We start from the raw sequence: 10,266 nt of genomic DNA, 5'->3' as shown, positions 1-10,266 counted from the left end.
TCCACAAATCTGGCCTTTATGGAAGAGTGGCAAGAAGAAAGCCATTGTTGAAAGGGATCCATAAAAAATCCCGTTTGGAGTTTGCCAGAAGCCATGTGGGAGACACAGCAAACATGTGGAAGAAGGTGCTCTGGTCAGATGAGACCAAAATTTAACTTTTTGGCCTCAATGCAAAACGCTATGTGTGGCGAAAACCCAACACTGCCCATCACCCTGAGCACACCATCCCAACAGTGAAACATGGTGGTGGTAGCATCATGCTGTGGGGATGCTTCTCTTCAGCAGGTACAGGGAAACTGGTCAGAATAGAGGGAAAGATGGATGGAGCCAAATACAGGGAAATCCTTGAAGAAAATCTGATGCAGTCTGCAAAAGACTTGAGACTGGGGCGGAGGTTCATCTTCCAGCAGGACAATGACCCTAAACATACAGCCAGAGCTACAAAGGAATGGTTTGGATTAAAGAATGTTAATGTCTTAAAATGGCCCAGTCAAAGCCCAGACCTCAATCCAATAGAGAATCTATGGCAAGACTTGAAGATTGCGGTTCACAGACGGTCTCCATCCAATCTGACTGAGCTTCATCTTTTTTGCCAAGAAGAATGGACAAACTTTTCCATCTCTAGATGTGCAAAGCTGGTAGAGACATACCCCAAAAGACTTGCAGCTGTAATTGCAGCGAAAGGGGGTTCTACCAAGTATTGACACAGGGGGGTGAATACTTATGCACCCAACAGATGTCAACTTTTTTGTTCTCATTATTGTTTGTGTCACAATAAAATGTATTTTGCACTTCCAAAGTACTATGCATGTTTTGTTGATCAAACGGGAAAAAGTTTATTTAAGTCTATTTGAATTCCAGTTAGTAACAGTACATAATGGGAAAAAGTCCAAGGGGGGTGAATACTTATGCAAGGCACTGTATGTTGGTTATAGAGTTATTGTGACTGTCTGCTCACGTAACCATCGGTGGAGAGGGGAAAGTACAAGTAGTGATCTAGTGTAGAAGGACATGAAAGTGAAACTAAAGACTAGTTTATTGCTACTGAAGCCAAAACATTGTAAAAGACCTTTGAACTTTTTTTTTGTGTCATGCAAAGTAAATCATTACATGACTGAGATATACGTGCAATCAGATTTATGTGTCTTATATCGAGATACGTTCCATAAGGGGAGGTGAAGACTTGCTTGTACAGCACTTTGGTTTTCTTTTCATGCAGACACCACTGTCAGCACATACACTTTCAGCATGAACATCTCAGCTGAGTTGTCTCCTTCAGAGGAAATGGCCACTACGGAGTTTGATGGTGGAACAGCAGCGGCTTGTGTGATCCTGGGTCTGTCCTTCCTGGTTGGAGTTCCAGGGAACCTTCTGGTGATCTGGACCATCCTGAGATGCATCAAGCAGCGTTCCCACACCGTGGTGCTCATCCTGCACCTGGCCGCTGCCGACCTGCTGGTCCTTATCACCCTGCCTGTGTGGATCTACTCCCTGGTCTACTCCTGGGTGTTTGGAGAGGCCTTCTGCAAAGCCTTGGTGTACATCATCAGTGTGTGCATGTTCAGCAGCATCTTCTTCATCACTCTCATGAGTGTGGAGCGCTTTCTAGCCATCTGCCATCCATTTTCAACAGTGCGCTGGATGACTAAGAGTGCGATGAACCGGTGTCTGGTACTTTTGTGGCTCCTTGCTATCCTTGTTGGAGCACCTGTCTTACTCACCAAGTCTTTGGATGAAAATGATGGAAGTAAGCAGTGTTTTGTCAGGAAATTCAGCTCTGTGACTCCAGTAATCATCATGTTGTGCCTTGAGACCTTTGGGGGCTTCTTTTTTCCTTTCATCATCATTAGTATCTGTTACTGTCTAGTGACAGCCCAACTCAGGAGAATGGAATACAACGACAAGCAGAAATCCTTGGTTCTCGTGCTCACAGTTGTTATAGCCTTCCTTCTGTGCTGGTTTCCTTACCACATCATCAACCTCATGGATCTGGTTTGCATCTTAAAGTCAGGCAGTGAGTATGATTGTGTTCCAGAGAGTTTTATTCTTTGCTCCGGTGCCCTTGTATTCATCAACAGTTCATTGAATCCTGTGCTCTACGCCTTATTTGCGAGGAACTTTCGAGGTAATCTCGAGGATTCCCGAATGGTCAGGCTGTTCAAGGAAATGACAACTCACACCAACAGACTCATGGAGCTGGGAGTACAGCATCAGACAAGCCAGAGGGCAGCAAATACAAAGGTAGAGCTGATCTCAGACCAGTGTGAGAAAAACTGAATCCCTGAAACTGACATGCCTGTAAAATGTGAACCTTGTCTTCTGCAGTTATTATTGGACTTTTATAATCGAAGCCTGATTATGATCTGAGGGTTTAATAGCTTAGGTGTGGTTGATGATAGGTACTATTAAAGGTCACGATATTCACCCATCTTTGTTTCACTTTCAACTTTGGATGTCATAGTAAACAAACGGAACTGTACCGTTTGTGTTCCTCAAATCTTATACTAATTTATTATGGTGATTGAAATGTTCTGACAATTTGATGTGGCCTTTAGTGTTGTGTAATGTGTACTGTATGCCACAATTAATGATGCGTTATTTCATTTTCTCTAAATCAGTATTCTTGGAAAATGCTAAAGATTCAGTTCATGTTTGTTATTAAAAATTTAATTTGTGTATCATTCTATCTTATTTCGATCCAAATGAGTGCCACTTTAAAATAATGTATTGCCTCACTGGGGTAAAATAGGCCCAAATAAGAGCAATTATTCATTTGTGGAAACTCAAATAACCACCCTTTGATTTCATGCCTCTGCCTGCAATGCTATTGAAATCTACATACTTTTTTTCATTCCTGACTCATATGAGGTCAACTTGACCTTTGACCACTGAAATCGAACTAGTTCATCTTTGAGTCCAAGTGACAACTATTAACTTTTTAAAGAAATTCCCTAACGGCAGATTTGAAATCATGGTTAAGAAGCCAAAAGCATGTTTTATGAGGCCATTGTGACCTTGACATTTGACCCTTGACAACTAACCACTTGGAGTCCTCCTTGAGTCCAAGTGAATGTGTCAGGTGCAAATGAAATATCCCCTGAAGGCTTTGGACATATCACAGTCACAAGAATGGGACGGTCGGAGGGATCTAAAACTTGAAAACATATTGCCCCTGGCCACTGGCTGTCATTAGATCAGATTAGATTCAACTTTATTGTCAGTATTGAGACAACAAAATGAAGTTTAGCATCTAACCAGAAGTGCGAAAAAGCAGTAAAAGTGAAGAGTATGTGCATATGTAAAGTTGAATATGTAAATAAATAAGATATGTACAGTAAGAAATAGATATGGAATATGAATAGTATTGATACAAGACTAGCAGCAATAGAAGTAGGTAGTTTAGATATGATAAGTATATATAAAGTGCAGGTGTTAGTATAAGTATATTGGTAGTAAGATAAGACAAGAAATATTCATAAGTTATAAAAAAAAAACTTCACTGTAATTTTGTATTCCCATAAACCATATTGAGTTTTAAATCAAATATTTAACATTTATTACAATAAGGGGCTCCAAACAAAATTTGCTTACATGCTAATTCAGGTACTCGCTCACACAAATCAGGAAGTCTTTGCAGTGTCACTGTCAACACCACAGTCTTAAAAGAGGTGTAACAGCAGTTGAAAAGAACTGGCCAGTTAAAAAGTCACATGTCCTGAATGTCACATCTCATTATTCAGGACTTAATCATCGGGCTTTTGAACCTTCTTTTTACATTCCACAGTATGGACAATCACACTCTTGCTTTGGTTCTTTATTTAGAAAGAGTTTTACATATATCAAGGAATCTGGACAACATGGTCATTAAATGGCCTCTAATGTCTCACTGTCTGATTAACAATCTGATTCAATCTTGTTTTTTGGATCAAACTAAATCTAACCATGTTTTCTTTATTTGAAAGTCTTCTAAACACAATTATTTCTTTATTCAAATGTATGATCTGAGGTGAAAAATGGACGGATGATGCATGAATAAATCACTTTTCTGTGTCTAGGCCTGGGAGGAAACCCTGTGCACTCTTTTCTAAAAGGGAAGTGAAGACTTGCTTGTACAGTACTTTGGTTTTCTTTTCATGCAGACACCACTGTCAGCACATACACTTTCAGCATGAACCACTCAGCTGAGTTGTCTCCTTCAGAGGAAATGGCCACTACGGAGTTTGATGGTGGAACAGCAGCGGCTTGTGTGATCCTGGGTCTGTCCTTCCTGGTTGGAGTTCCAGGGAACCTTCTGGTGATCTGGACCATCCTGAGACACATCAAGCAGCGTTCCCACACCGTGGTGCTCATTCTGCACCTGGCCGCTGCCGACCTGCTGGTCCTTATCACCCTGCCTGTGTGGATCTACTCCCTGATCTACTCCTGGGTGTTTGGAGAGGCCTTCTGCAAAGCCTTGGTGTACATCATCAGTGTGTGCATGTTCAGCAGCATCTTCTTCATCACTCTCATGAGTGTGGAGCGCTTTCTAGCCATCTGCCATCCATTTTCAACAGTGCGCTGGATGACTAAGAGTGCGATGAACCGGTGTCTGGTACTTTTGTGGCTCCTTGCTATCCTTGTTGGAGCACCTGTCTTACTCACCAAGTCTTTGGATGAAAATGATGGAAGTAAGCAGTGTTTTGTCAGGGAATTCAGCTCTGTAACTCAAGAAATCATCATCTCGTGCCTAGAGACCTTTGGGGGCTTCTTTTTTCCTTTCATCATCATTAGTATCTGTTACTGTCTAGTGACAGCCCAACTCAGGAGAATGAGATACAACACCAAGCAGAAATCCTTGGTTCTCGTGCTTACAGTTGTTATAGCCTTCCTTCTGTGCTGGTTTCCTTACCACATCATCAACATCATGGATCTGGTTTGCATCTTAAAGTCAGGAAGTGACTCTGATTGTGTTCCAGAGAGTTTTATTCTTTGCTCCGGTGCCCTTGTATTCATCAACAGTTCATTGAATCCTGTGCTCTACGCCTTATTTGCGAGGAACTTTCGAGGTAATCTCGAGGATTCCCGAATGGTCAGGCTGTTCCGGGAAATGGTAACTCACGCCAACAGACTCATGGAGCTGGGAGTACAGCAGCAGACAAGCCAGAGGGCAGCAAATACACAGGTAGAGCTGAGGTCTGACCAGTGTTAGAAAAAAAGAATCCCTGATACTGACATGCCTGTAAAATGTGAACCTTGTCTTCGGCAGTTATTATTGGACTTTTATAATCGAAGCCTGTTTATGATCTGATGGTTTAATAGCTTGGGATGGTTGATGATAGGTACTATTAAAGGTCACCATATTCTCCCATCCTTGTTTCACTTTCAACTTTGGATGTCATAGTAAACAAATGGAACTGCACCGTTTATGTGTTCCTCAAATCTTATACTAATTTATTATGGTGATTGAAATGTTCTGACAATTTGATGTGGCCTTTAGTGTTGTGTAATGTGTACTGTGTATGCCACAATTAATGATTCGTCATTTCTTTTTCTCTAAATCAGTATTCTTGGAAAATGCTAAAGGTTCAGTTCATTTTTGTTATTAAAAATGTACTTTGTGTATCATTCTATCTTATTTCGATCCAAAGGAGTGACACTCTAAAATAATGTATTGCCTCACTGGGGTAAAATAGGCCCAAATAAGAGCAACTATTCATTTGTGGAAACTCAAATTACCACCCTTTGATTTCATGCCTCTGCCTGCAATGCTATTGAAGTCTACATACTTTTTTTCATTCCTGACTCATATGAGGTCAACTTGACCTTTGACCACTGAAATCGAATTAGTTCATCTTTGAGTCCAAGTGACAACTATTAACTTTTTTAAGAAATTCCCTAAAGGTAGATTTGAGACCATGGTTAAGAAGCCAAAAGCATGTTTTATGAGGCCATCGTGACCTTGACATTTGACCCTTGACCACTAACTACTTGGACTCCTCCTTGAGTCCAAGTGTATGTGTCAGGTGCAAATGAAATTTCCCCTGAAGGCTTTTGAGATATCACATTTACAAGAACGGGACGGTCGGAGGGACATAAAACCTGAAAACATATTGCCCCTGGCCACTGGCTGTCATTAGATTAGATTAGATTAGAATCAACTTTATTGTCATTATACAGAGTACAAGTACTGAGATAACGAAATGCAGTCAGAAGTGCAAAAAAGCAGTAAAAGTGCAGAGTATGTGCAAATGTAAAGTTGAATATGTAAATAAACAAGATATGTACAGTAAGAAATAGATATGGAATATGAATAGTATTGATACAAGACTAGCAGCAATAGAAGTTGGTAGTGTAGCTATGATAAGTATATATAAAGTGCAGGTGTTAGTATAAGTGGTGGTAGTAAGTGAAGGCATGACAAAATTATATATGGAAAACAGACAAGAAATATTCATAAGTTTTACAAAAAAAACGTCACTGTAATATTTTATTTCCACAAACCAACATTCTAATTCAGGTACTCGCTCACACAAATCAGGAAGTCTTTGCAGTGTCACTGTCCACACCACAGTCTGAAAAGTGGTGTAACAGCAGTTGAAAAGCAATGGCCTGTAAAAAGTCACATCTCATTATTCAGGCTTTAATCATCGGGAACATGTACATTGCTTTTGAACCTTCTTTTTACACTACACAGTATGGACAATCACACTCTTGCTATGGTTCTTTATTTAGAAAGAATTTGACATATATCAAGAAATCTTGACAACATGGTCATTAAATGGCCTCTAATTACTCACTGTCTGATTAAAAATCTGATTCAATCTTATTTTTTGGATCAAACTAAATCTAGTCATGTTTTCTTTATTTGAAAGTCTTCTAAACACAATTATTTCTTTATCCATAAATGTATGATCTGAGGTGAAAAATGGACGGATGATGCATGAATGAATCACCTCTCCATGTCTAGGCCTGGGAGGAAACCCTGTGCACTCTTTTCTAAAAGGGAAGTGAAGACTTGCTTGTACAGCACTTTGGTTTTCTTTTCATGCAGACACCACTGTCAGCACATACACTTTCAGCATGAACCACTCAGCTGAGTTGTCTCCTTCAGAGGAAATGGCCCCTGAGGAGTTTGATGGTGGAACAGCAGCGGCTTGTGTGATCCTGGGTCTGTCCTTCCTGGTTGGAGCCCCGGGAAACCTTCTGGTGATCTGGACCATCCTGAGACACATCAAGCAGCGTTCCCACACCGTGGTGCTCATCCTGCACCTGGCTGTTGCGGATCTGCTGGTCCTTATCACCCTGCCTCTGTGGATCTACTCCCTGGCCCACTCCTGGGTGTTTGGAGAGGCCTCCTGCAAAGCAATAGTGTTCGTGATCACTGCCTGTATGTACAGCAGCGTATTCCTCATCACCCTCATGAGTGTGGAACGTTTTTTGGCTGTGCGTTATCCTTTTGCTTCAGCTGACTGGAAAAGGAAAAAGGCTCTTGATAAAGTACTGCTGACTATGTGGAGTTTAGCGTTCTTGTTCAGCATCCCTGTCATCCCAACTCAGGTTATGGATACGGAGTCTGGTGAGGAGCAATGTCTGTATCGGGAGTACACTTCTGTGACGCAGGAGCTGGTCTGTGTGCTGCTGGAGACAATGGTGGGCTACATAATACCTTTCTCCATACTGGTGGTCTGCTACGGCTGCCTGTGCAGCCGGATTACTCAGATGACCTTCAAGTCCAAGCGCAAGTCTACTGTTCTCATTGCCAGTGTTGTGGTTGTGTTTGGCCTTTGTTGGACACCTCATCACTTGGGAAATATCATCTCACTAGTCATCCTGGGCATCCAAGGTTCCTATTCTGATGCAGCAAACTCTCTGGAGGGCGTCAGGGACACCATGATCTTCATCGCCGGAGCCATGGTGTTCATCAGCAGCACTGTAAACCCCCTCCTCTACATGTTTGCAGCTCGCACCTTCAGGAGCTCCCTGCGTGACACCGGCATCCTGAAGCTCTTCCGACACATCTCCGGCACGTCCCCAGGTGAAGGCAACAGAGAGGTGTCCTTTGTGTCTAGGAGACAAAGCAATCAGACCAACAGCTCCCAGTGTGTGTTGGAGTCAAAAGACCAAATGGACATCTTGATTAAAATGTGTGAAAATAATGCGTCCTGATATTGAAACTGTACAGGTTGTACAGCTCTGCTCCGTGTGTCTGTGTGAATATCATTATTTTTTGCATTTTTAAATTTCAATACACAGATTAACAGGATGTCACTTCATCTGTGTCAATACTCGTCTAGATCTGCAAATTACCAATTTTTCATGATTTGGTTTGCTTTTACATCGTGAACATGTATTTATAAAAACACTATATTATGTACATAGATTTATGTCATTTGGTATTAAAAAATTGTACTGTAATGTCTCAAGGTACGTTTTTGTCAAATATATAGTATTGTTATTGACGTCAGCAAGGATAAACATGATAATACAAAGCACAGTAGGTTTTCAGCTGATAATCCTGTGGTTGCGTCTCTCAATTCTTATCTCTGCCTTAACCACAGATAGATATTTAATTCGCTCATAGCCGCTGTTTGGACAACGGCAAGCAATTTTTTATATTGTGATCTAGTTCTGTCCTGGGGACCTTTTACATCTACAACACACTCTGATCATCCGAAAATATGTGTTAAATTGCCTATACTGCCATGTTTTACTCTCGTATGGAATCCAACATTTTTTACTTTTGTAAAAATATTTTGTACTCGTGACAAATCAGGTAACAATCATCTTAGTGCTGCACCCCAGTCCTGCTTTCAACTTCCTCTCGAAGAAAAGATTGCAAAATGAAAAATTGCATGTTCCCTGTAGTGAGCAGCAAAAAGAGGAATCATGTCTCAATGTTTTGTAACAGTCTCAAGACGCAGCTTGGTTACTGTTATTTGTTTACTTTATCTGCAAAACAGTGACCTAATTATCTATTGACAATATTGTCATAGCATCTGAAGTTTGTCTCAAACACTTTGTGTGTTGCCATGACGACAAGACCTGTTGTTACTGACCTGCTACTGACTTACCAGTAGATGGCATTGACAGCACAGTGTTAGAACTATGGTAGTTTTGCCATCTTTTCAGTGTGGCGTCATTCAGTATTATTGTTATCATTAATACATTATTATTAATAATAATTATACATTTAGTATTATAGGGCTGTTAATAAGAAGCCTATACAGTAAATCATTGAATAATGTAAATTAATCTCTGTTCGGACAATCAGAAAAAAACGGACTCAGTTCAACTCTACCATAATGCAGGGCTATATTATTTACTACTATAATTATACTAATGCATTGTTGTTACCATGGCAGTTGCTTTTAAAGTCTTACATAATGGAACAATCTTTTAACTTGCATACACTCGTTTTTACGACATAATACAAGTCCTCAAACGTGCTGTACTTGTTCATGGCCTGTGTCCTTTCTGGGCAGATGTAGAAGTAGATTTTGATTTGAAGAGAAGACAGTTCAAAAGTCTTTCGAAAAGTTTCAGAGGGAAACAAAGTGGAAGAATTGACATTTCATACAAATGATTTTTCAGATCTTTGTCATTTGTATGTTGTGCTGAATACTATAAGACAGCTCATTGTGATAAGAAATTGAACTTGAACAAACCCATTGTGACAGGGGCTAGACGCTATCTTTTGGAGCCCTTAATTAATAGTGAGTCAGAATTATTTAAACTGTGAGGGTGGAAAATTACAGAGTGAAAAGGGTGTGACAAACACAAATGCGTGTCAGACGAGATTGCACAAGAAAACTGCCTCACGCACAAGACTTCTTTCTCACAGAACGAGGAAGCAGTTTGCGCATAAGACAAAATTAGCATTGAGGTATGTGCCCAGCATACCCACTACCATTCATGACCTATTCCTATAACCTGCCTTTGTATTATGTCATTGAAATAACACATTGTACTTTGGGTTTAGTTCTTTGTAAATTAAAGATATGGTGTCATTGTTACAAAAGTAAAAAGTAGAAAAAGTTCCAAAGCACACACCCGCTGGATTTACAATATGGTTAATGCAATCAATAACTTTTCCTTCGATACTTTCCTTGCAGTAATTGTTTAAGGGATCACTTAATTTGAAATGCGATTACTGTAATCCATCTATATTTGACCCATTATTTCCTATGCCCCAGCCGAAGGTAAGCCCCTGGGCAAAACCTGTCAATTGGGACAGTTGAGCCACAATCTTGGGTGTCTCCAGTGGAAGACTTCACACTACAAAAATTG

The 10,266-nt window shown here is 40.5% G+C and overlaps 3 protein-coding genes across 3 annotated transcripts; all 3 read left to right on the top strand.

The window, feature by feature from the left end:
- The first annotated feature begins 991 nt into the window (after positions 1-991).
- Positions 992-2,509, top strand: LOC128441452 (delta-type opioid receptor). The gene has a single exon (XM_053423768.1). It carries the CDS (start codon positions 1,249-1,251, stop codon positions 2,275-2,277), a length of 1,029 nt encoding a protein of 342 aa, XP_053279743.1. The 5' UTR covers positions 992-1,248; the 3' UTR covers positions 2,278-2,509.
- Positions 2,510-4,134: 1,625 nt separating this feature from the next.
- LOC128443374 (delta-type opioid receptor) lies at positions 4,135-5,601 on the top strand. The gene has a single exon (XM_053425973.1). The coding sequence runs from the start codon at positions 4,169-4,171 to the stop codon at positions 5,186-5,188; it is 1,020 nt and encodes a 339-aa protein (XP_053281948.1). The 5' UTR covers positions 4,135-4,168; the 3' UTR covers positions 5,189-5,601.
- A 149-nt stretch (positions 5,602-5,750) lies between these two features.
- Positions 5,751-8,394, top strand: si:dkey-148a17.6 (uncharacterized protein LOC108190685 homolog). Its single transcript, XM_053425972.1, has one exon. It carries the CDS (start codon positions 7,060-7,062, stop codon positions 8,143-8,145), a length of 1,086 nt encoding a protein of 361 aa, XP_053281947.1. The 5' UTR covers positions 5,751-7,059; the 3' UTR covers positions 8,146-8,394.
- The last annotated feature ends 1,872 nt before the right edge of the window (positions 8,395-10,266 follow it).

Source organism: Pleuronectes platessa, chromosome 1, assembly GCF_947347685.1.
Source record: "Pleuronectes platessa chromosome 1, fPlePla1.1, whole genome shotgun sequence".
Classification (NCBI taxonomy): Eukaryota; Metazoa; Chordata; class Actinopteri; order Pleuronectiformes; family Pleuronectidae; genus Pleuronectes; species Pleuronectes platessa.
Note: the sequence above shows the minus strand (reverse complement) of the source record. Positions and strands in the feature narration are given on the sequence as shown.

Coding starts and splice junctions, on each gene's coding strand:
- LOC128441452 (XM_053423768.1), top strand. CDS start 1,249: ATGAACATCTCAGCTGAGTTGTCTCCTTCAGAGGAAATGGCCACTACG.
- LOC128443374 (XM_053425973.1), top strand. CDS start 4,169: ATGAACCACTCAGCTGAGTTGTCTCCTTCAGAGGAAATGGCCACTACG.
- si:dkey-148a17.6 (XM_053425972.1), top strand. CDS start 7,060: ATGAACCACTCAGCTGAGTTGTCTCCTTCAGAGGAAATGGCCCCTGAG.